Raw genomic sequence first — 26207 nt, forward strand, 5'->3', positions numbered from 1 at the left:
CTTCAGCAAGCACTCTGCGCGGGCAGACTCGGCAAGTGTGGAAGCCCAACTGCATTCTGGAGTACAACAAGTACATGGGTGGAGTAGACAAAAACGACCAAGTGCTTGAGTCATACCGTGCTGAACGCAAGTCGCGTTTCTGGTACAAAGTTAGCCACACACATTGTGCATATGGCAACGTACAATGCTTATGTGGTGTACCGTGCAGCTACTCCACAAAACAACCTCTCCTTTTTTTACTTTGAATCAGCAATTGTGGCTATGGTTCATGTACACATGTACACATTCCCTCCTTTCCAGAGGTAGAAGATGTGGCCAGATTGCAAGAGCGCCACTTTGCTGATTATGTTCCTTCCACTGCCACGAAGGCACAACCTTACTGAAAATGTAAGGTGTGTATAAAACAAGGAAAGAGGAAGGATACTCTGGTGTACTGTCCCCAATGCCCTTCGCAGCCTGACCTCTGCCTTCAGCCTTGTTTCCTTTTATATCATACAAAGGAAAAATAGTGGGAGATCGACTGATTTCCGAAAATTTCCATCATTCCTTGAAAGGGACCCTTAGCCGCTGAATTTGTGCATATCTCATAAAGGAATGGCACTTCTGCTCCCTGCACTGGAGGTGTACCTTCAATGAAAATGCAACAGGAGGTCAACTCACTTGACTTGATTTAGTGTGCCTTCACGAGCATTGCTAGTCCTGCTTCCTCCACTTGAGGCCTGCCTTGCAAAGGCACACCACAGCCTTAGCTTTCCCTTGAGGCCTGCCTACAAAATAAACATCAGTCTAGATCCCTCCACTCAAGGCGTGACTTGCATAGGAACACGAATCAGGCGCCTTCCATTGGAGGCGTGCCTGCGAAATAGTAATCATTACAGATCCCTTCACTCGAGTCGTGCCATGCACAAGAAAGGAACTCCATTGTGGGTCATTCCCCTTTGGTGTGCTTTGGCAGCCAATGCTAGTCATGCTCCCTCTACTTGAGGCCTGCCTGGGAAAGAGACATCACCCTGGTACCTTTCACTTCAGGGCTGCCACATAAGGAAATGGCAGTCTAGCTCCCTCTGCGCGAGGTGTGCTTTGCAAAGTAACACAATGCATGTTCCTTCCAAAGCAGGCACATCTTGGAAAAGAGTGCCACTCCAGCTCCCTCCAGTTGAGGTGTGCCTTGGAGAAGATGGGGACACCACTTTGGCATGCTTTGGCAAGCAATGCTAGTCCTGCTCCCTCCACTTGAGGCCTGCCTAGGAAAGAGACATCACCCCGGTACCTTTCACTTCAGGTCTGCCTCATAAGGAAAAGGCAGTCTAGCTCCCTTTGCGCGAGGTGTGCCTTGCAAAGTAACGCAATTTGGGCTCCGTCCACTTCAGGCGCACCTTGTAAAGGAATGCCACTCCACCCACTCTACTTGAGGCGGGCCATGGAGAAGAAGGGTAGAGCACTCTGGGTCACTCCCCTTTGGGGTGTCTTGGCAAGGCACGCTAGTGCAGCTTGCTCCTGTTCGGGATTACCGTAGAAAAAACGTCAGGGAAGCCCCATCCACTTCCGGTGTACATTGCAAAGGAACCCGAATCCGGCTCCTTCCACCTAAAGTTTGGCATGCAAAGAAACACCAGTCCCGCTCCCTCTACTCGAGGGGTAGATTGGGGAAGACCGGAACACCATTCAGGTTCCCTCCACGCAAGGGTTGTCTTTTGAAAATGATACACGCCACTTTGGCTCCCTCCCTTGAGGTCTTAGTGTCATGAAAGTGGTACTTGGACACCAACTGTATGACGGCGGTGTCTTGCGTACTTCGAAACATCCTGCCTTGTTTATTGTTTTACTGCAAGTAATGTTATGTGTGGTGTAAGTGACATGTCTTCTGTAGGAATGAATTGGATATGATTGGTGTGTGAGTGAGGTAAAGATATGAAGAACATTCAGATGTAATTTCTGTGAATGCACTTTCCCAGCACTGCAGAAATTATTGCCATGTTGCAGGGTGTGTGTTTTGTGTGGGTACAGTTGAACATATGAATGTTTGCCCAGATTTGCTATGGGCATACTCTAAGTTGGTGTGGAAGATAACACCTGTAGGGCAAGGTAGCCAAGTGAGCCAGTATGCACTTGCTATCAGTGTCCACATATGATTGCAGGCACATAAAGTTTGAATGCAGACACAGTTGCTATACAATTGCTGCCAAATGATGGTTAAGATATTGCTAGAGACACGGTTGCATTGTGAGCACATGTCAACGTGGTATAAGTGTGTAGATATGCTCATGTGTAGATACGCTTGCTCTGATGCAAGTGATTTGGTAGAAGTGCGACTGCTGAAATGGATGCCAACTGACTGCAGACACGAAAGGGATACGAATGGCCAGTGATCCGGTGGGTGCCTTGTCATGGCATCACTGCTCACAAGGACGACACCAATGGGAATACACAGGGGTCTGACTTGCGCGAAGCCGGACAGAATTTATCACCCAGAATCCCGACAAAGTGAAAATTGTGTTTTTCCCCACCAAATATCACACTTTGTCAGGGATTGTGGGTAATAAATTCTGGGCCGCTTCGCGCAAGTCAGACCTCATTCCCAAGAGTGTCCTCTTTTCAGAAATGCATGGGGTTCCCGGTGTTCCTTCGTGGCTTGGACAACCTAGGCCCAAATCTGTAGGGTGTGCGCATGAGCAGAACTCCTGAAATGATGCTATGCTGAAAGACTTGGGGTTACCCGTGTTTTAGGCTTTCCCCTTGGCGCCCAGGTAGGTGCACCCACACATGTGAGGTACTGTTTGCATTGGCACATGTGTGGGAACGCGGGAAGGTATGACATTTGTGGTGTTCGTGTGGTTTTCATAACGTTTTGACCCATTTGCTGGTGACCTTTGTCCCACAACCCTTTAATTTCTCAAATGTGCCCTACATTTAGTCACTGCTTTAGGCACCATACACTTTTGTAACCTGCACAAGTCACCTACCCTTGAAAAGGACTGCCTGTGCTCTTTCAAAAAAAAGTATGCTTGCCGTTCCTCACCACATTGGTTTTCCTGATTTACCCATGCTAATTATGTCTGTTGAGGCCATAAGCATAAACTCCTGTGTGCCATGGCTCATGTTTGACTTGTGGTATTGCTTGTTTTGTGAAACACTACAAAAAATGTGTTCTTTCCTAACTACAAGAGTCGGGGGAATGTAGCGGAGCATTGTTTTTCTCAAAATTCATAGAAGCCATTGCCGTACCAAGGCAACCATGTCCACCACATACCTTTTTTTTCCGGTCTTTTTCACGTTTTTTCCCCAAACTATGGCATTTTCCCCTACCTAGTTGTTGCCCGACCTGCGCACATCACCCCTTCCTAAACTTGGAATTTTGTCTACTTTTCAGAAATGTGTGCCTTTCTGTCCTCCAATTCGGCTTTCCTACCCTTTTCTTCCATTCCGTCCATGCATGTCCAATTGGCAAAAATCACCTACCTCTCACAAAACGGTTGATAACCACATAAAAAAAAATGTGTTTCCACTCAACCTGTTCTTGAAAAACAGGAAATTGGGGAATTGAGCACAGCAAACCATTTGTTCCTAGCTCTTACAAGGAAAAAAAACACAGGCTTCTTTGTACATCATTTTATAGGCATTTTTTGAAAAGACAACATTTTCGCCATTTTTCGTTATTTTCTCTCACCCCCCTACAGCAACCAAGGATTCCTGGGTGGCGTTACGACCGCCTACATGTGGGGAAAAAAAAGGGACAAATTTGGCCAAGGTATCTCATGTAACAACAAGGTTACAAGGCATTGAATGGCGACACACCAAAACCACCCAAAAAGGCCTTGGCACTGGGGGGAAAAAACCTATGGCACTTAAAGGGTTAACATTGCTAACAGCATGTTTTGGTCTCTAACTCTCATTAAATTGTTCATACATTTTAGAGAATAGTGCTGTTGCTACTGTTATTGCTAACAATATTTTGGGCACCAACTCTGCAAAGTTTCTCTATTGTCACATTTGTTGGATTGTTGAATTGATTTGTTTTCGTTGTGTCATGTAGCACTCTCCTTATTTTTGGGAAGGCTCTTTCGACAAAGGAGGAGTCGGACGAGTTCTCTTCAGAGGATGACTCGTCTTCCACTTCACCAGTTTGGGGTTTTGTGTTTGAACGAGCAAGGTTCTCTCTCTCACCCCTTTTTGTGCATCCCAGCAATCTTTAAGCAGTCTTTTCTGCAAACTCAGAATATGCGTTTGGGGGCTCACTTCTACAAGTCTCCTCTTTAATGCCCCAGTTAAGCAGCTCACACTGCCTCTGGGTTGAGTTGAACACGTTATCTCTTGAATATTCTCTCCATGTTTTATTAAATTAGACTCAATATTGTTGTCACTTTTGAGATTTGGAGTTCTGGCCATTCGACTGTTCTGAATTTTCCCATTAAGTAAAGTCATGTCATGCAACAATTGGTCCGCTACTGCCAATGAGGACCGCTTGTTGTCAAAGATCATCACTTCATCAAAAATCCCACTCGATGCTGCTTACTTCAGTGGGCAAAATTGATCAATGTGGTCCAGCGAACAGCACTCATTTAGAGCGGGTTTTCTGTCTGCGGGATTTAGGCCAGTAGAAATCTCATTGAGAGCTGCCGATTCATCTGCTGGCTCAAAAACGTCACTTTTCCCCCAGTTCTGGTTAACTCCATTAATTTTCTTCATAGAAGTACCCACAGAGCCACCACACACACAGTGCCGCCGTGCACAGCCAGCTCGTGGTTGGGAGACTGCCTGACGTCCGCAGGCAGAGGACTTACGGACCGTGACAGTTGTTCCACCTCAACATTGAGGGACTCTCCAGCCCAACAACCTCCCACCCTTTCCTTTGTGGTCTTTTCAAATGGCTCTCCGGGGTTTCCCATAATGTGCTCCCTCTGGGAGGAAACACAGACTAACACTCACCTGTGCTCTCCATCGGGAGCGCATACACCGCAGCCCCGTCAAGGCCACGTCCACTTGGCTGCAAGTCTCCCCAGTTGGAGCACTGGAAGAGCATGCCGAGTCCCAAACAATATCCAGTTGAGCCACCCCGCAAGAATCCACCGACTCACCACCAACACGGTCCTCTGGAGCCTCCACCCGCCGGCACACAGCCTGCTGGTCAACACCACACTCCGCCCCACATCCCGAGGTCACACTCAGGGTCATCATGCCAGTTCCAACGGCTTCAGCTGCCACAACCTCAGGTGGGTGTGAGTGATCTATGGAGATGAGGTTCACAGTTCTTTGGGGATTTGCAATTGTAGACTCACTTGGTCCTTGTTGACAATGACCGCTTGAATTATATGAGCGTTGCGTTGGGACAGACAGAAAGGGGGGGGGCAATCCTTCGTTAGACAGATTGCTGGGCTCGCCCTGGACGGCCCGTTGCTCGATTGTAGAGTTACAGTGTCTGTGCTGGAGACGCGTCTGCGGGTAAGAGGCGGCAGCAGCCGTCCGCGGGATCCCACATAAGGAAGGTTGTGGCACAGTGTTATTAACAAACATTGTTCGCTGGTAAAGGGAGGGCCTTAGGTGTGGGTGGGGTGGGGGTGACCGGCACAGCTAAAGCGGGCAGACACAGAGTTCTGGATCACGATGGTAATCTTACCTTCCTACCGCCTCACCCTGCCTCACTCCACGAACACCACCAACACACACTACGCACTCTGCGAAGCTCCGCGTCAGGTGCAATGTTATGTAGAGAACTCCGCCTCCGATCCAGTAAAGGTGGTGGAAAGACTCTCGTAGCTGCAGCTCCTCAGGGTAACCAACACCACCAACACACTCTACGCACTCCGCCTTATTTTTATAAACTGCTGCTCTTCCCCTCATCTTGCAACTAGATGTAGCTCTTCCCTTGATTGCAAAGGTGGGAGGGAATGCCATTCCTAAACTTATGGAGAAGCATCTCTTTTTGATAGTGTAACTTTCAATGAACAAGTTGATATGCTGTAAATCAGAACGCACAATTGAAGACACTGAATGTTCCTGTGCGATGTGTATTCACATTATTTTTCCAACTTTTTACAATTTTTTCTATTATGCACCAGGTGAGTTTTATATAGGTCACACAATATATTTTTTACCGACAAAATACAATTTCCATTATGGAGACATGCATTTTCAAATTGTTACATTTTGGGGTTAAAATGTAGCACATGTAACTTTCCTTTTCAGTTTATAAGCGAATAAATGTGGACTTGGACCAATAAAGGTCACTGTACATAAATCCGTAGAACATTCTCCTTCATGATGCTACTACATGTCGAGGTGTTTTCTTTTTCAAGGAGATCCCAGGACTTTAGTAATCAGTCTCTTTGTACTGTGTCCATTAGCCACTGTCTGGCAAAGTTTTATGAGGCCTGGGCTTGTACTAGTTTGATCACGAGAATTCTGGGCCTTACAGTGGCCTTGTAACTTGTGATGTGGCTGTGGCTGCTGGAGTGTGGTAAACTCTAGGCCAACTCCAGCTACATGTACCATGGAGAAGATAGATCAACATACAGCTTTCCATCTTAAAAGAGTGTGAACTAATTCAATACTTTGCACGTCTCATTTCAAGTTAAACAAAATAGTGTTATTAAATGTGAAGCAAGCTGCATGGTAAAATACAATAAACTTCGAATTATACTGGTTTATGATCCACAAGTGCATCTTCTGGCAACAAACTATGGCACTGTGGCGAAATCCCAGGATTAGTCCTTTATTTTTGTAATGCTCCAACAAATATTCCGAGGTGTTTTGTATTCTTTTGAATGTGGGAAACACTTCACATGTGCAATTTCCACTTCCTTGTGCATTTTTCTACATGTATTCACATACAGAACAGGCAATAGTCCAATACACAATTTGCATTTGTGTCTTTCTGCACTTTAACATGTAGAAAGTTTCCATTTAAAATCAGTACAGTTCTTGCTATGTCCTTAGTACTAACAAGCTAGTCTCTGGATTCACTTAAAGTCCTTGGAAATAGTTGCACTTTGTCTCCCCGGTGCACACACAGTAATTTGCGCCTCACATTTTATAGGTACACCCTTTTTCATCATGGCAGCAAGCAAGATGCATAATCCAACGGGAGGAATCATTTTGTCAACAGCGCCTCTCTCGTTCTTTCAGAAAGAGTTTGTGGTCAATTCACTTTGAGAAACTATCTGCACTGCAGTTTCTTCTACATAGGTCTGTTCAAGCACTGTCCAGAATGCTTCAGAAAAAACATTGGCTATGAAGAAACTCATGGATTTTGCATGTAATAACTGCATCCTCATGAAGGGGAGGAGGGCTGGGATCAGTGCCAGGGCCTGGGCACCAGGCCAACAGAACAGGGAGAGGAGGCTCCTAGGTTGGCAACAAAAACCAAAAGGGGATAAAACAGTTGAGCCTAAAAAGTATTTTAGTGATATAAGAGATAAGACAAAGCAGGCTGGTAAGCATAGAACTGGACCTGAAAGTGTTCTGTCAGGATAGAGGCTGAGTGCCCCAATGCAAACCTCAGAAACCTCATAGGGTTTAAATTAAAAAAAAAAAAAAAAGAAGAGGCAAAAGCCCCACAGTAATTTCAGGTCCCAACGATGAAGCCGCCATCATGGCAGCTATGATGCCTGAATGCTGCAGCATTTAGCCCCGTTTATACTGCAAATGTTTCTTAATGCGCCGTTTCCTGTGACAGAACTCTGAGAAGCATTTGTGAATTGTTTTTCTGCCATTTTGGACTTTGACTTGCCGTTAGACTGCCCCTGTTAGTCTCTTTGTACCTCTGCATGTGGATTACCCTTGTATTACCTGGCCAGCATCTGGGACCATGTTTGTTCTCTTTCGCTGTGGTTTGTATACCTCAAGTTGAACCCAGCAGACTTATCTGGAGTTACTTTGTGGCATCCGTTGCAGCACCTCCGTTATACCCTTGGACCTTTACTTCTGCTCAGCTCTACAAAGGAGAACATGCTAGTTTCTGCCAACAGAACCCCACTGTGTTTTGGGAACAATGGAGTGAAGAAAGTCCCAGGAAAACCTCATGCCTTAGTAGTGTTCCTGTGCTGTGCAGGTTAGGCACCCTGCAAACAAAATTGTGTTTGTTAGGGCAATACTACGTCGGGTGGGTTTCTCTGGACTTTGTAGGAGGTAGTAGGTAAGAGGTATCTTTCTCTGGGTACATTGTTCTGACTGTCTTGCCTTTATCCAGCTGGGTGTTGTGGAAGGAGTCTGAACCAGAGGAGTCCAGCCCTTTAAGACGAGGTAGCAATACCCTCGAGATGAATGGGGATGCAGAAATTACTCAAACATCAAAAATCGAAATGACTCGGGTAGTTGGCAAAAGGATAACTGTTTTAATATCAATTATCTAAAACAGGGAGTACAATGGACTTCAGACGTCTCAGCGCAAGTTCTCTCAATGCATCTTAAAAAAAAGCTTTCTTATTGATGACGTCAACTTATGTATTTACTAATGTCATCTTACATGGCAAACTACAAAATCGTAGTGGCTATTGTGATTGGGTTTAAGGGAACATCTAAGTATACGTTCCATACTAGTCTGAGAAAGTGAGAGAAAGTGATAGGCTCCTTAACATCAGATGGGGCAAATAAGCCCTCCCCATAAACAGGTCACTATGAGCATCACTAAATACATGACGTCCCATTGGTTACACAAACTATAGGACCCTTAATCGCGCGGTTCCCTACAATTAGTTGGCTTCTAACCTTGGCTTCTAACCTCTGTCAGTATTTTTCCACCTACGTTAGCAGCACGCAGACTGGGCATCCAGGTGCTGGTGAGCTAGTCTTAACCATAGCTTCCCACTAATTAGCATATCATCTATCATCACCTCAGTGGTCTGCTGTCAATAAGGACTTTGAACTTGTCCTTGGGAGTGTTCTTTGCTCTGAAGAATTCAGGGGAGTGAAGGCACACTCTGCCTTCATGCGTAGGGGTGGTCATCATGTTTGTCCAACTTTATCCTTCCATGTGACTGAAGACCACAAAATCGAGCTTCTGGTGTATTTAAAATACTATTTTCTAATAGACCTCAGACGTCTTCCTTGTTTTTGTCCAGGTCTTCTGAACAGGAGCTTCGTTCTTACACACGATTTGTATCCAATGTCTGCTCATCCCAGCCTGATACGGCCTTGGTTTCCTGGGTTCATTCAGCCTCGCCTTTCTGAGTTTCACTCTTGTCAAATTACATTTTTTTTTTTTTAAGTGCGACATAATGGAAAAAGAGGCCTTTCTTCATCAGCCCAACTCTGCTAGAACACGTGGAAACATCCATTCTTTAACTCACTCATATATATGTATACGTTGGCACATGTAAAATGACTTGATATCTTCATCAGTTCTGTAACATAAGTTTCTTCATCTTGATCCCAAGATGTCACTTATCTTTGATACTTTCTTGATGCCTTATACAATATCTTCATTCTCTTGTCTCTGCATCTCTTATGTACGTCAGTTTCGACTTTGTGTGATGTCACCATTCTTCTCTTCCATTCTGCTGTCCTGTCTCTTCTGGGATTTCATTCAAATGGCCATCATACAGTCTTGTATGGATGTATGGCTTTCTCAATGGGAACCTTGCTTCCAGGTTTCTCCTTGGTATCAGTATTTTCACTGGTTTTTCTCGTGTCTCACACTCTGGTTCCCAACATATAGGCAATATGGGCAACATGGTTGAGGTGGGAGTACTTAGCTCCTTCTCTAAAAGTCAGTGAACATAGAAAATTGTGTTATTTTGCTGCCCTTCCACGGTTTAACCTATTTTGTCTTTCTTTGTGGCAGCTTCAGAGAGATAGGGTCGCATTCCTTCTGCCTTTTCATCAAATCACTCTGCATTTGTGTGGTTCTTGCTTCACTGGTGCAGTGTTCTTGGGAGGAAAGACTTGTACACCTGGAGGGTTGACAGACCCCCAACTTGGCTTCCAAGCGGGCAGTGGAATCCAACATGGACACACACAGACAACATGCTATTTATTTGAAATTTTATAACTGTCAAATATACCAGACAGGCACATGCTTTGAAAATAATAGAACCCAGCAGGTACAGCTGCAACTAAAACTTGGTCTATTGAAATGTATAACGTTATTCTTAAAAATAAGAAAGGAGGCCTACCACAGGATATATATATATATATATGTGCAGCACGATTCAGTACTTAAGCTATGCTGAGGAAAATATAAAAAACATTTCTTTAACAAAATAACATTTAAATTTCCAGGTCACAATTTCTAGCACATCTACACAATCGTCTGCAATTGAGGATATTAGGAGGTTTCATTCTCACTTGGGATGAGTGAGGAAGAGGTGCAATGTGTTAATTTCAAATTGGAAAGTTTGATCCTTGGAGCAAAAACCGAGAATTTGGTACTCTGCACTTACATTTATAAAGGGAATGAGCCTGTCAGCACAAAAATGAAATTAAGTTTGATATTTTTAGCTTTAATCTATCAACGTCTTAGCATTACCACTACTTAAGATGTGCAAATAATTGAAAAACTGAGGTGGTGCATGAGTTTTCTAACTAAACAGAAACATATTTACATGCACAAAAATATAATGATGTAATTGTCGCCACCTATATAATTTGAATGCCATAAACCTGTGACAAATCTAGACCCCTTCTCTAGGGTTTTATCACTCCAGACCAAATCAACGTTTACCCTTCATCAGTGCTATGGCCACTCCTCCCAGTATTAAAACTGCTTCCACTGATATATTAACAATATATATGGACCAGAACTTTACACTCCGGAATCAAAAAACAAGCATTTTCATGCAGTTGGACTAGCATTTCAAAGTTAATAGAGATTTATTTCAATTGTGAATGGTGGAAAGCTTTGGTAATTCCACCAACTCTGGCACTAGGATTCTCCTACCACAATTTAACCAACACACAATGACTGGAGTGCTGCAGCAGAGTCACCAGCACACACAACGTAGACATGATGCTTGAAGATTTACAATAGTTCAAAGCTTGCATTTTGGTAGTTCAAAAAAACATGTATAGAGTTAACCTACTATCTGCTTGCCTAGGGGACAATAGGTTTATGAAATCCTGCTGCCCCTGGCAACAAGGAACTTGTCCTGGGAGTGGGGCAATAGGAATTTCACACCACAGAAGTCCTCCCGGAAATACAGTGAGACCCAGACCTGGGAGACAAGTGACAAGTACCGCGTTTGAGGAGGGAACAAGTTACTTACCTGTAACTGTTGTTTTGTTCTCCAGCATGGGTCTGACATGGATTCACATGCTCATTAATATTCCTTGTCATCAGGTCAGGAATCCTTGGTAAAAGAAAAAACTGTTTCACTTACAAACTTTCTTTCTCCTATAAACCAATCAGTGAGCTCTGGGTCATATTGCCCCCAGCCAATGACTGCCCTCTCCCTAAGCCCCTCTTCTGGCAGCCATCTTCAGATTTGGTAGCACGTACAGTGGCAGTATGACCAAGAAGAGCCGCAGATGCGCAGGCGAGAGGGTTTGCATGTGAATCCATGCCAGTCCCATGCTGGAGAACAGCATTTACAGGTAAGCAACCAGTTCCTTCTCCGGCATGGGTCTGGCATGGATTCACATACTCAGGAATAAAGAATACTTTGTAGTACATACATACACAACCAGATGAGGTGGCAGGCTCAACAGAAGCAATTACATCTCCTCACCGGGCTCACCTTCAAGCGAGCAGGTTGCGACCCTTGACTCCTCTCTGGAATCCCGGTCAACGCAGTAGAATCTTGTGAAGGTGTGCGTAGACCTTCACGTAGCAGCCCTGCAGATGTCCAGCAGGGGCACACCAGAGAGGAACGCCGCCGTCGCAGCGATCGCTCTAGTGGAGTGGGCTCTCGGGTGGCTAGGCAGCGGAAGGTTTGCCAACTGGTGACAGTGAGAGATACAGCTGGAGAGCCACCTGGAAATGGAAGCCTTGGACAAAGCTTTCACAGGACCAAAGTTCACGAAAAGTTGTGACGTCTTCCGGAAACTTTTTGTGCGTGCCACATAGAACTTCAGTGCTCGAGCCACATCCAGGGAGCGCAAAGTCCTTTCAGCCGGCGATAAAAGCGTCGGAAAAAAACACAGTCAACACTAAAGGTTTGTTGAGATGGAATTCCGACGGAACCTTAGGCATGAAGGAGGGGTGCAGGGTCGCAGCCCCACCCTTGTCTCGTGGAAAGTCAAATAAGGCCATTTGCAGGACAGGGCCTGGATCTCTCCCACCCCCCTGGCAGAGGTGATGGCCACGAGAAACGCTGCCTTCCACGAAAGGAACTTGAGAGGTTTTATACATAGGCTCAAAAGGGGCCCCCCCATGAGCCTTGTCAGTACCACATTGATTTCCTATGCCGGGGCATGCACCTTCACCGGCGGGAATGATCAATAGTCCTTTGAGGAACTCCTTGACTAGACGGTGTGACCAAAGCAAAGACCGTCCCGGAGAGCTGGTGTAGAGGGAGATCGCTGCCAGATGAACTTCGATCGAGGCGTGCGCTAGCCCCGCCTTAGACAAAGACAACAAATACGGAAGGATCTGAGGGACTGTGGCCTTCAACGGGTTATCCTCTGGGACCGGCACCAAGTCCCGAACCGCTTCCACTTGTGCACGTAGCACTTAAGAGTCAACAACGCTCTGGCCCTGGCAAGGACCTCCCTGCAATCTGCCGGTAGCTCATACCCACTGAACTCTAAGGCTGCAGGAGCCAGTCCTTCAGGTTCAGCAATCCTGGGTTGTGGTGCATGATTGCGCCTCCTTTTCTGGCGAGCAGATCCGTGACCACTCGTAGATTGACTGGAGGGGACGTCGACAGGCTGAGTAGGTCCGGGTACCAAATCTGCCTCGACCACACCGGGGCGAGGAGGATCATCCTGCACCGGCACCGTTAGAGTTGACTGATTACTCTTTATAGCAGAGGCAAATGGCGGGAAAACACGTACAGGGAACAGCGTTCCCAAAGGAAGGAGAACACGTGCCCCTTGCTCCTCGACTAGTGGAACCTGCTGGCGAACCTCTAGCACTTGGTGTTCACTGCTGTCGCAAATGGATCGATCTGGGGTCAGCCCTACCTAAGGAAGAGGTTGTGCACTTGATCCTGCCAAAGCTCCCACCTGTGCTGAGAGAGTCGGCGACAGTGTTTTTGACTCCCGCCAGGTGAAACGGAATGAGAAACATCCCCTGGGCGACTGCCCAGTGCCACAAGTCCTCCGCCTCTCTGGAGAGCACTGGGGATCCGGTGCCCCCCCTGCTTCTTGATGTAGGACATTGTGGTGGTATTGTCCGTGAAGACCCTCACCACTTTGCCCTTGAGGGACAGAAGAAAAGATTTGAGGGCCCAGAATACTGCCCGCAGTTCCAGGACGTTGCTGTCAAGAATCGCGGTGTATGCACATCAAGAAACACTGCAGAGAACAGAAGCATCTACCTTTGTTCCATAAATGTTCACCATGGCGCCCTGATGCGCTCCTTACCACAGTTTTCATGTGGTCAGCACCGGAAAATTGTTACTGGCAGATCAAGGCTACTGGAGCGTTGAAGGTTGCCTGGGAAACGCTGGCGTCCACTGCACCCATCACATCACACGGTGCATCTAGGGCGGGGTCACGTAACTACAAACATTTAACCTTCACCCGTTTGCTACGTCAGTGTTTCTGATTGAATGCAGTAGCTTTGTTGTCTTGCTTTCTGGATCATTGTGCCTTTCATTGCCAAACCCTTGCTCTGTCCCTGGATTGTTCGTGCCTTGTCCCTTTGTACATTCACTTGATTCTACCTTGACGACTTTTGCTTTGAATTACGACTGCTTCTGCTCTACGGCTCACTGTCTGTACCCTCACGATACCTTCATGACCCGGACCGCTGTTTTGGATTGCCTTTGCCACACTTCTTGTTAAGAACACTTGCCCGATTGTTACCGAACTGGTTTTCCCTTCTGGATTGCTGCTTCGCGTCAAGAACCCTTACAAAATGTACCCTTGCTACCCTGCGCACGGACTAGAGACTCACTGCAGTGCGCCTTATGAACATTAGGCGTCCTCGTGCCGTCAGGTTCCGGTGGCCCATTTGGGACCAGAGACGGAGTGCCACCTTCGATCTAGGCGTCCTCGTGCCTTCGGGTCAGTTTGTTAATTTCCCTGAATTCTGCAACAATGTTGGAAGAGTATCTGGACCAGAAGTTTTTTTTCCATAACGGACACACAGTAAGTCTGGTTGCCTATTATTCAGTGCCACATGTTTATTCTATCTTGTACTTAGCCTAAGCCTACTTGTACCTCTGTTACAGAGTCACCATACGCTTGAGAAAGCCTGAGATCGGAAGGTTCACCACCAATCCCTAGATCTTCTGAGAACATATCATACAGGTCAGTTCTCTTTGACTACGAGATACACTGCATCAGTCTTGTGTTATCCTCCAATACGGACTGTGTTCTTTTTGCTTCACAGCCTACGGTGTTCGTCTGGTGTCCCATCTTCTCATTAATAGATCCCTGTGTGTGTTAGAATCACTCAGAGGGGTACATTGGTTAGAAGAATGTGTCGGCTACTCTACGTGCTCAAATACAGAGGAGTAGACGGGTTCTTACAGTTGCTGTGTAGATCCTTCTCCTCCGGTAGCCACAGGCCTCTGCCGTGGAGATGTCTGGTGTGAGCTCTCCAGCCCTCCATGGAAGCGTCCGTGGTGACCGTCTCCTGGTAAGGGGGGCTCTGGAAATCCTTGCCACCAGCAACGTTGGAGCACACGCCCCACCACCTTATCGCTCGTCGAGGACAATCTTGTCGGTGAAGTTTACGGACACTTAGACCCAGCGAGCGTCCAGGAACTCCTTAAGAGGTTGCATCCGCAACCTGCAGTCTCTGATCAGGTAGATGCACAATGACTTTCCGAGCAGCGACTTGATGGTCCTCACCGTGGCGATCTTCAGTGCCAACAGCTGTCTCACCTTGCCCAGGATGGATGCTATCCTGTCCTACGAGGGAGCCGCCAGACAGAAGACCGTGTTGAACCTGGACCCCAGGAACAGAGCGTCTTGCAATGGAATCAAGCAGGACCTCCGTGTAATCAACAGCGATCTCCCTTGGCACGGATGAGCCAGTCATTGAGGTATGGGTACACATGTATCTCTTGTAGTCGCAGATGGGCCGTCAATGGTGCCAGACTCTTCGTAAAGACTCTGGGCGCTGACTTAAGTCCGAAGGGGAGGGCCTTGAACTGGTAGCGATTCCTATGCAAGACGAAGCGCAGTAACTTGCAATGTTTTTTGTGAGTGGGATGTGGAAGTACACGTCCTCCAGGTCCAGCGACGACAGGAAGTCTCCCTCCTCCAGTTGGCCGAGCACATGCTGCAACATGACCATCCTGAATTTTTGGGACTTGATGTACTTGTTGAGTCGCCGAAGATCGAGAATGGGCCTCCAGCCCTCTCCCCTCCCCCCTGTTTTCTTTCTTACTAAGAAGTATCTGGAGTAAACTCAGGAGCCCCGGAGTCGCTTTGGAACCAGCTCCATCGTCTCCTTTTTTAACATTGACCGAACCTCCAGCCGCAGCTGGGGGATGTGGTTATTCCTGTCGAGCTACCGGTGGTATCTGCAGACACTTCGCTGAAACTCCAAAGTGTGCCTGTGGACGAGAGCGTCCAGCACCCATCGATGGGTGGAGATTGTTTTCCCACGTGCTGACGAAGTTCACCAGCCAGCCTCCCACCGTGGTACAGGGGTGGGGTCCCAGACGTCTCGGCTGGTTAAATCCTGCTCGGAGGCTGGCGTGCCACCTTGGGGACCTGGGCGACAAAGGCGGCCACCCCTGAAAGCCTTGGAACGTCCCCTGTAGGCCCTCCTGGGTTGAGAGAACGGGAGGGTTGACAGTACGAGGACATTCCTCTGCCGAAACCTTTTGATGATCTGTCAGACATCCATCCAGAGGAACCAAAAGGACGGACGGTGCTGCTGGAGTGCGCCCAGGGTACGGGCCGTCTGTGTCAGTCTTGATGGCCTGTAGTGAATCATCAACGGCCTTTCCTGAGAGATTGTCCCAGTCAAACGGCATGTCCAGGACCCTCGTCTGAACATCCTGCGTCCTGCTTAAGTTGGTGGCCTTCAGCCAGCCACAACGACGGAGGCAAACCCCGTTCCCCATTTGGTGGAACCCCTGTGTCTGCAATATCCAGGTCCACGGTAATGGTGTGGTCCGATGCCACCTCATCCTCCTGTAGGATCTCCAACGCCTCGACCCGTTTGTCCTCGGGGAGGAATTCCAGTAGCGGGGCCATCTTGTACCATAACTCCTGCTTGACCGTTGTAGCCGCTGAGTAGATGACCTTTCCACCAACGGCGTCCAACTTTCTCCCCTCGCTGTCTGGGGGAACAGAGGCTGAGGAGGACGGGTTGGATGACTTCTTCCGAGCAGCCGCCAAGACCACTTAGTCCGTTGATGGCTGGGACCATAGACACTTGGGTGCAGACTCCGAGAACCTGGTATTTCTTCTCCACCCGGTCTCCTTTCGCTGGGGCTGAGGTGGGGTTTTTCAGCAGTGCCAGACCCTCATCCCAGATGTGTCTGCAATATCCAGGTCCACGGTAATGGTGTGGTCCGATGCCACCTCATCCTCCTGTAGGATCTCCAACGCCTCGACCCGTTTGTCCTCGGGGAGGAATTCCAGTAGCGGGGCCATCTTGTACCAGAACTCCTGCTTGACCGTTGTAGCCGCTGAGTAGATGACCTTTCCACCAACGGCGTCCAACTTTCTCCCCTCGCTGTCTGGGGGAACAGAGGCTGAGGAGGACGGGTTGGATGACTTCTTCTGAGCAGCCGCCGAGACCACTTAGTCCGTTGATGGCTGGGACCATAGACACTTGGGTGCAGACTCCGAGAACCTGGTATTTCTTCTCCACCCGGTCTCCTTTCGCTGGGGCTGAGGTGAGGTTTTTCAGCAGTGCCAGACCCTCATCCCAGATGTCATCCAAGAGAGGCACGGCAGGATGGTCTTCCGTTTCACCTCGCAGCATTGTTAAAGGAAGCCCTCCTCGTCTGGGGGTGGTGGGAGGGGTGTGCAGCCCTTGGAGGGAGAGAGATGCTGCCGTTGTCATCAGTGTTGGTCGTCACTGTGTACGTCCCCGTATCCCTAGGGGGAAGGCACATGTGGCGGTTGGTGTGGCAGCGTAGGGTGCCGCTTCCTTTTCTTCAGCGGTGGTGGGCCCGGTGTCAACGGGGCCGGTGTTGCCATCGGCATCCTCTTCTGTATCTCTGACACGAGCTTGTGGAGTGTCGAAAGAATGTCCGGAGACAAATCCCTGGGATGTGTTGGGGGAGAAGGCTTGCTTGGCCCAGCACCTGCATCGTTGGCATCCTCGCCGTTGTCGCCCCTTCTCCGATTTCCTCCTCGACATTACCGTCGTCGTCCCAAACGTCCTCCTTGGCCGTGTGGATGGAAACCATGTCCTCATCATCGGAAGAAGACGACATATCCGCGCCCTTGAGTACCTCCCCTGCCCCCCACCCCCTTTGCCCATCCTGTGAGGACTGCCTCTGGCTCAGGGAAAGGTATACTCTTCTCAGGGGTCTTTTTCCACTGGCTTGGCCGAAGCCTCCTGCCTGGGAGGAAGAGCAACTCTGGCGGACACCGGGCCACCCTGGGCCAGGTCAGACCCTTTCGCCTGGGAAAGGGCGGCCACCACCAACTCGATAGTTGAGGATGATTTAGCTTGGATCACCTGAGCCTTCACGGGTAGGTTGGGAGCCTTACCCTGCGGCTTGGCCTTCTCTGGTTTCTCCCACAGCTTCCCCGGTGTAGCTGACTTTCTCGTCAACTAAGAACTAGAGCGATGGCTGGAGATGGAGGCCAATGGAGAAGAAGAGCGCACCCTGCCCGTCACAGGACCTGCTTGCGCGGTGTCCCCGATGGAAACATACTTTCAGTGCATGGCCTGGTGTTGGACCCCCATAGATGGAGCAACCTCAAAGGACTTAGAAGCCCGCTCAGACTGGCTGGATCTCGGTGATGCATGCCCATGTGAACCACCCGGGGTAGAGGCCTTGGTGTTGTGCCACGCCGCCAATCTGCTGTGCTGATCCTTGATGGTGCGCTTGGTAAAGCCACGACAGATCTCGCAATCCTCCTCCTTGTGCGTCGTCTGAAGACAATAAAGGCACTGGGAATGCTTGTCCTCCATGAAAACATTCCCAAACCGCAGCTGGTGCACAGTCTGAAGAGGGAACCCCTGTCCTTCTCCTCTGACATGGTCTGGCGTGCGGTGTAGGCCTGATGGCCTTCTAAAATCTTCAAAGAAAAAACACTTCTGCCCTTGAGGGGCGATGAAAGATGCTGACAAACGGATCCGAGTTAGTTGGATGAAGAGACGATGGAGCAAAAATATGATTTTTCTAGCAAAAAAACTCGAAACGCAGAAAAGCTTAGAGTGAAACACGCGGACTCTCAACACTAGGACGTGCAGTAAGAATCTGAAGATGGCTGCCAGAGGAGGGGCTTAGGGAGAGGGCAGTCATTGGCTGGGGGCAGTATGACCCAGAGCTCAGTGATTGGTTTATAGGAGAAAGATAGTTGGTAAGTGAAAGTGAAACTGTTTTTTTCTTTTTACAGAGGATTCCTGGCCCGATGAAGGGGAATATTCATGAGCATGTGAATCCATGCCAGACCCCATGCTGGAGTATGTGATCTCTCCCCGTATTTATGGATTACATTTCTTGGTTGTGTAGCAGTATCATACAAGAGAAACATTGCCAGTTTAGAGAAGGTCAATGTGCACATTTGCCAGTGTACTGAGGATAAGATGGAGTAGGAGATTCAGGAGGATGACAAGGAAGTGTCTTCTGAGGAGAAGGTGAACCCCTCCACCCGCAAATGAGACATTTTTGTCACGCTGGTCATGTCTCCAAACAATAACACAGGGCTTGTTGTGAACAGAGGCTGTCCACCTTTATTTAGATGTCCAAGGCCCTCAAGATGAGGATTTTATCCTCACTGCAAACTGACACAGGGTTTGCAAGTCTGCTGTGTTGGCCCAGATCAAGCCCAAAGTTTGAAAGGTGAGACAGCAGGTTTTTAATTCAATTCGCCAGAAGGGCAGACAAGAAGGATACGGCTCCAGATCCTTTAGCGGTTTGTTTCAGGAAACATTCTCAGACTCCATCATGGTGCTTGCTGCGAGGCAGAAATCGGAGAGTTGAGGGTGTTTATCCTCCGTGTCTCCAGAAATGGAGTCTCATAAGCTCAATGTCACTGAGAGCAAAGTGATAGCCAGCTTTATTGGTGTTAAGGGCCTCCAATATTTTAGCCAATCCAGCATGCTTCGAGGGGGACTTTTGGGTTAAGGATCACTCCCTATTAAATTTCCTCTCAAAGTAGAAAGATCCAGATGCAGATTATGAGTTTCAAAAAGGTATTCTGCTGTCAGATAATGTGATGAGGGCAGCATTTGATTTTGCAGATGCAAGATTTCGGGGTATAAATAGAGGCATGATCCTGAGGTGCGGATCTTGGCTCAAGCCCACAGGCTTTGGGCCAGCAAATCAGGCAAACATTTTGTATTTGCCTTTCAATGTCATACAACTGTTTGGAAAAAAGTCTGTTGATGCCGTCATGGACATCGCACAAGCAGCTTTGTGTTGCCTTACAGTCACCCAGCATCATCATCTACATCTGCAAGGGGATAGGGACATCCATAGACCTAGTCCTTCCAGAAGCACTAGCCATATTTTCTGGTATCAACTTTCCAGTTAAAGCAACACCAGTCAAAGAGGGGCCTGATTTATGGGGCAACATTTTTTCTCTATGTTGATGGTAAAAGAAAATAAATCAGGCGGTTACCAGCCTGTGAAGTATGAGATTCTATTAAATACTTCATACAGAAGATTCTGGTTTACAGTGTGCAAAGAATTATATGGTATGCTGTCCCACAGCCAGGACATCCCAGGTAAATATTTATATCAACAACAATGTAGGTAAAAAGAATATGGCATGAAAGTTATTTAAAGGATTTTCTGTATGTTCTGTAATAGATTTATGTAAATGTAAACCTAAGAGGTTTTAAGGACAATCTGGAACAAGCACACTCACTGGAAAGCGGGAGGAGTATTGTTATTACCTTCCATTTTACACTGAACATCTGTGTTTAACATACCAGTGCCTCTCAGCCAAAAGGATCCAAATGCAGGACTTGCCTCATGGTACAGCACTGCGATCTGAACCCCTGCATGCTCTTTATTACCCTCCAAAACCACTGTGCCATTTTCTTACTCTCCCATTTCCTGCTGCTTCATTGGAACCTGCCAAGTTTCTACCCAGGACCTCTTCTCTGCGCCACCTCACTCCACCCACAACAAACATCATCCAATCGTCACCAGTTGCCATCCCACCTCACTGTGCTCTGCCGATAGTAGCCCATGGAAAATACTGGAGGGACTAGTCCATTAAACATTTCCCTGGTATATGTTCTTTTTCTTTTGTATTTTCTTTTTTTTTTTAACCTTACAAACTGCTGCTGGGCAGTTTTCAAACTTAAAAAACAGAACACACTGGACAATATGCTGGGGTGCCATAGACTATTTTACTGTTGTATCCGACAAAGATAGTGAACAATGGCGTCTCATTGCTGGCATTGGTGTTATCTGCAAGGTCTCTTCTCCAGACCTGCTTTCTGATGCACTGGTAATTAATCTTCACAATCATGCACTTGTATAGACTCCCAAATATGCATACAGATTTAATGTGAATGATAACAAGGTTTTTGTGGGGGGGGGTTATTTGCAGAGCTGTGCCTTTGCCTTATCTCCTATTATCTTCACAGTACACCGTCTGTGCTCATTCCAGCTTTGAATCTCATAAGTGAACGTGTTTATGTGACTCCCAGACATGTGTATAATAATGAAGTTTGTGAGAGGAAGGGATGTTGAGAAGGGTGATAAGGGAAACCTTAAAATCAGGCACAAATGTGGTACACACTATAGCCAGGCTCAAGCTCTCGTATAGGAAATGGGCCAAAGGGCAGCGAGCCTTGCTCTTGCAAGCAGATGCGAAAACGATGCTCAGGGCCCTGGCTCCCTGTCAAACAACCAATTTTTGGAGACTTATTCAAGGGGGCAGGGTGCAGTCATCACTTCAGCACCTCTCTATCCCAAGTGGGAGGCTTACTTTACTAGTCTGTACACCTTTGATGCCTCCACAATAGGGTGCTTACCCATCCAGACTAATGCTCCTTCTGCTGATGTTGTCTGGGCCCTCTTGGACGTTGATCTAGAGGGGATTTTGTTGGCGATCAATAGGGTCAAGTCTTCCAATGCCCTGGGCCAGATGGCTTGCCAAATCTGACGCTCAAGTCCGACCACCCTTATGGGCAGCGTTTTTACTACAGCTCTTCCACAATGTGGTGGGTCGGTCCCTGTGCCCGGATACATATAGCGAGGCTATTGTAATTTTAATATACAAGAAGGAGGACAGGGCTGATCCAGTGAACTATAGCGCTATTTCCCTCCTGGATGCCTCTTATAACATTTTCTCAGGCTTTTTACTACATGCTCTGGAAAGATTGGCGACCTCGGATAACAAGTTGGACTGTAATCAGTCCGGCTTTTGTAAAGGGACAAATTCTTCAGCTCTTAAAAAAACAGGCCTTTCAAACCAAAAGGACCATCAACCTTTCCTTTGATACATCCAAGGCTTTCGATTGCGTGGATGCAATAAGCTATGGGGGATGTTGAGGTCATGGGGCTGCCCTGATGCCTTGGTTTCTATGTTGGAATTCTTGCACAGGGATTTGAAGATTAAGATCAAGCTGGATAAGCGGTCTGACTATTCAAGGTGGATTTCTGCTGACCATGGTCTGCGTCAAGGTTGTGTTTTGGCCCTGTTCCTTTTTAATCTGTATATCTTAGGCATTAAGGCTGCATTGGAGGGCCTAGGAGACAATCCTCCAAGGTTGGGTCAGGTGGTCATCCAATATCTTCTCTATGCAGATGACCTTGTCTTGTTTGACTGCATGGTAGTTGGTTTGCAGAAGTCCCCCTTGAGGGCCCAAACATTTTTTTTAGATTTGGGCCTTGCGCTAAATGTCTCAAAATCTAAAATTCTAATTTTTAATCACAGAAAGATCTGTTCTGGGAGACGTAATTTTGGCTGCCAATTTGATGGCACGCGATTACAAGTAGTGACCGAATTTAAATATTTGGGTGTCACTATTAGGTCTAAACAAGCATTGTCACCTGTAACTGATGAACTAAGACTTGGCGCAATTTCAGCTGCTGCCCAACTTAGTGTAATAGATAAAAAATATGGTCGCTTTTCACGGTTACCAGCCCTAAAACTCTATAATCAGGTGATTGTGCCAAAATTATCTCATGGGGCTGAGGTAAAGGAGTTCAACCTTGATTGGGCTAGGAAAGAGGCTTTTCTGTGGAAAAGATTCTTGAAGCTTCCTCATGGTACTCCATTCGCTCCTGTCAAGCACATTTTGGGTCTTACCTCACTGTGCACAAGGGTTGATGGAGAAGAGTGCTTATCCTTCGCTCCATTTCGTTTCCTCCCAAGTTTACCCTGTTTGTTCAACTCAATATTTTGCTTAAGCAAGGTAATTGTGCAAGTCTTGCTAATTGGGGTAACTCAGTGTTGTCATCCATGGCTGACAAACTTATTTCTTTGGAGGAGCTTGAGCGTAATCCAGCTAGGGTGAAAAGGCTACTTTATGAGGCTGATTGGATTAAGAATAGATTCTTCGGTCTTACAAAGTTTTCGACCATTTCTCTCTGGACATTAAGCCTCTGAATGTTCAGCAGAAATATCTATGTTGCCATGCTTCTCTTTCTCTTAGAACCCTCTAGCTACGCATTAAACTTAAAATCTCCTCCTTAGTAGTGATGTCATAGGTGGTCGAGCTGGAGTGCCAGTAAGTGAACGTCATTGTCACTTGTAATTTACAGGTTGAAACTTTTAATCACCTTATTATAGACTGACCAATTTTAGCAGACCCCCGGGCAGCAATTTTTATATTTTATTTTACTATTGGTCCATTTTTAACTTGGGAGGATTTGTGGTGATCTCTGTTAAACAAATCCTAACGATACGCTGCTAATTACAGTAATGAATTTTTTTAAACTGCTTTTAACACTTTATGAAATTAATCTGTGTTAGATATTGTTTTTCTTTATTCTCTATGTTGATTGACTGTGTAACTGTGTGTAAAGTTTGTTTTAACTGAATCACACAAATAAATAAAATAAAAATAACCGTCATAGGTGATGAGCCTGCCCGTTGGGAGGCTGCTCCAAAGAGCCTTGGAGCAGTTCCAACGGTGGGATTTTCTGCCATCAGTGTGTTCCATCCCCTGAACCCTCATCCATGGACTGCCCCTTCACCTCCACCCCGCCTGCTCCTGGCCTCGCTAGCCACATCCAGTCCCATCCTTCAACGGGCAGGATCTGCGGCATCCCGAATCCCCATGGTATACCCTTGTCTACACCACATCCAGTCTCCCCTACCTGCACACCCCAGCCCAAACCTGTGGTCTCAGGCCCACTCCTCAATGTCCCTATGAGCCACTCCTGCCCCAACAATCCACATGTCTGTTCGCGCCCCTTGAACTAGTCCTGCTGCATACCCTGCTGCCCGCCCGCCTTTGGGTGGCATTTCCTGGACAGTCTCTTGAAAAACTCGGGCCAAAGACTGTATACCGCTATACACAATCCTTACAAGCAGCATTCCTGTTCGATAACTGCACCAGAGACCTATTTGAAGGCCCATCCAGGCAATTACCACCAGGGATTGCCTGCCTGTTCCAGTGTTATTGCTTGAGGAATGCTCTTTTAAGGGCTTGGACAGTCGCTGATCCTAAGATAGTGGCTGTGGGCTGGTGCATTTTACCAAAGAAAAGAAAAACTCCCCATCGGCCCAACCTCCACAATGGGGGAAAAGAAAATCTAGCCATCACAAAATATGTCAAGAAGTCTTGCTTATTTTGAACACCAATAACAGCTGAATAATGCTTGTGTGACAGTTTAGAAAATTAGCTCCCACTCACCAAAACCGAAACAATCACATACTGGAGTCTGTGACAGAAAAACAGGAACGTCGCTCTGGAAGCGGACATCATCGGGTAAGCTGCAAAGCCCAACCCAACTGGCATTAACAGAATACAGAGTATGACTGGCTGCAACATCGGAGTTAATGATCCTGACGGCAACTGCGTTAAAAGTCACCTGAAAAATAAAAACACAACCACAGAAGGACTTGAGTTCTAAAACTAATACACAATCAGTTTAACCATCAGTTGTAGCTAGTTAACTTCCAAATAGTTTGACTGTACATTTCACGTGCATAGGAGCAAGTAAACAAGCAATGGGAGTGAGCAATAATCCTGGCCATCCTGCTCACATTCCATTGGGTGGAGGATGGAGGTGCCTCTACCTCAAGCACATTTTTCAAATAATGAGTCAAAGTAATTGATTGATTTTTAGTGTATATTTTAGAAGAAATAGGATGAAAATAAATAGAATTTAGTAGAGATTCCTAAGGGGACAAAATGCCAGAGGAGATGGTACATAGCTGCATTTATCACCAGCTGAAGTTTGCTTCTCATTCACCAGCTACTTATTTGCAAACTTAGGAGCTGGTTTATTATTTACCCAACTTCTTTTTCAATGGCTAAAGCACTTTAGGTCACCTAAGTTTAGGGTATTGGTTTCTTGTTCAACAGCAGTATTAACCCATTGTAGGGAGACACAGTCCTGCTTCATGCTATTTATATCGCATAGAGTTTATTTTCAAAATGTCTCAAGTAAATTGAATTGTCATTTTAAGGTTTTGGCTTCTCATTCACCAGTAGTTTTAACCCATTGTGGGGAAAAGTGGCCCTGCTTAATGCTATTCATATCGTGTAGGGTGTTGGCTTCTCATTCAACAGCAGTTCTAACCACTTGTGGTTAGAAATGTGCCTTCTGTATGTTCCTTATATAGCATAGGGCTTTTTTCAAAATAGTTTAGGAAAATTCATTGTATGCCACTTTAGGATGTGGGATTCTCACTGACTAGCAGTTGTAACCCAACATGAGGAGAAACGGACACAATTTATGCTACTTATATCACATATGACACATTTGTTTTTAAAAATTGCTCAAGAAAATTCAGGTTTTGTCATTTGGCGAATTTCTGTTTACAAAACAGACTCTTATTCCAGTATTCTTTTATGGCCAGAACTCTTTCTACTCAAATGGCGATGTAACCGTCTACCAATGCATTCTTATGGTGAAACATTTGAATAGGTAACCAACATTTAACATAAGAAATCCATGTTGGGCCAGAGATGTCAGCATATTGTTTGTATATAGACAACTAATTCCTCTTATCCAAGTATATTTTTCCTGGTTTGAATTTTCTTTCAGCATGAACATTAGAATAATGTGGTCTATCAATGAATTCCTATGGAGAAACATTTGAATAAGTAACTGACCATTTGAGATCATGAAATCCAGACAGACCACAAATGATGGCCTCTTTCTGTGTGAACAAACTCTTGCTTCATCTTTCCATTGGAATGACTTGCTGGAATTGAGTAAATGTTTTCAATGAAATGACAACAAATCTTACTACCTTGCATTCCCATGGATAAGGATTTGAACAGCTACCTGACTTTTTAAAGCAAGGTCATTTTTGGGGATATTTTTATATTTGCATAGGTCATGTCTCCATCCAGGGCCAGACTTTGCGTCAGGCAGCCCAGGCGGCTGCCTGACGTCAGTCAGCCTCTAGGGGGCGCTGCACCAGCAGTCCACAGTGCTGAAAACACGTGTAACACGTTAGTTTCCTAACATTATAAAAATGAATGTGCCTGTTCATTTTTATAATGTTAGGAAACAAACGTGTTACATGTGTATTCTACTACTGGCACTGCTGCAGCCTCGGCCCTCAGGCAGGACAGTGCTAGAATACACGTGTAACACGTTAGTTTCCTAACATTATAAAAATGAATGTGCCTGTTCATTTTTATAATGTTAGGAAATGAACGTGTTACACGTGTATTCTACCACTGGCACTGCTGCAGGCTGTGACCTCAGCAGTTTCTAGTCCATTTGGTGCCCAGGGCGAAACATTAGGAATGCGACCCCCCCGCACACCATCCCATGCGCCACTCCCACCGCACCCTGCGCTCCACTCCCACCGTACCCCGCGCACCACTCCCACTGCGCGACATTCCCAAACTACACCGTTAAGGAACTCCT

At 46.7% G+C, this 26207-nt stretch overlaps 1 protein-coding gene across 1 annotated transcript in view; it reads right to left on the minus strand.

Annotated features, from left to right (window-relative positions):
- Nucleotides 1-26207, minus strand: part of NOL9 (nucleolar protein 9) — a 717932-nt gene that overhangs the window by 131961 nt on the left and 559764 nt on the right. Inside the window, exon 10 of the mRNA XM_069610369.1 lies at nucleotides 24011-24188. Within this exon, the coding sequence (XP_069466470.1) occupies nucleotides 24011-24188 (178 nt within the window). The remainder of the gene's footprint in view (nucleotides 1-24010; nucleotides 24189-26207) is intronic.

Source organism: Ambystoma mexicanum, chromosome 8 (genome assembly GCF_040938575.1).
Source record: "Ambystoma mexicanum isolate Mex_15411 chromosome 8, UKY_AmexF1_1, whole genome shotgun sequence".
NCBI lineage: Eukaryota > Metazoa > Chordata > Amphibia > Caudata > Ambystomatidae > Ambystoma > Ambystoma mexicanum.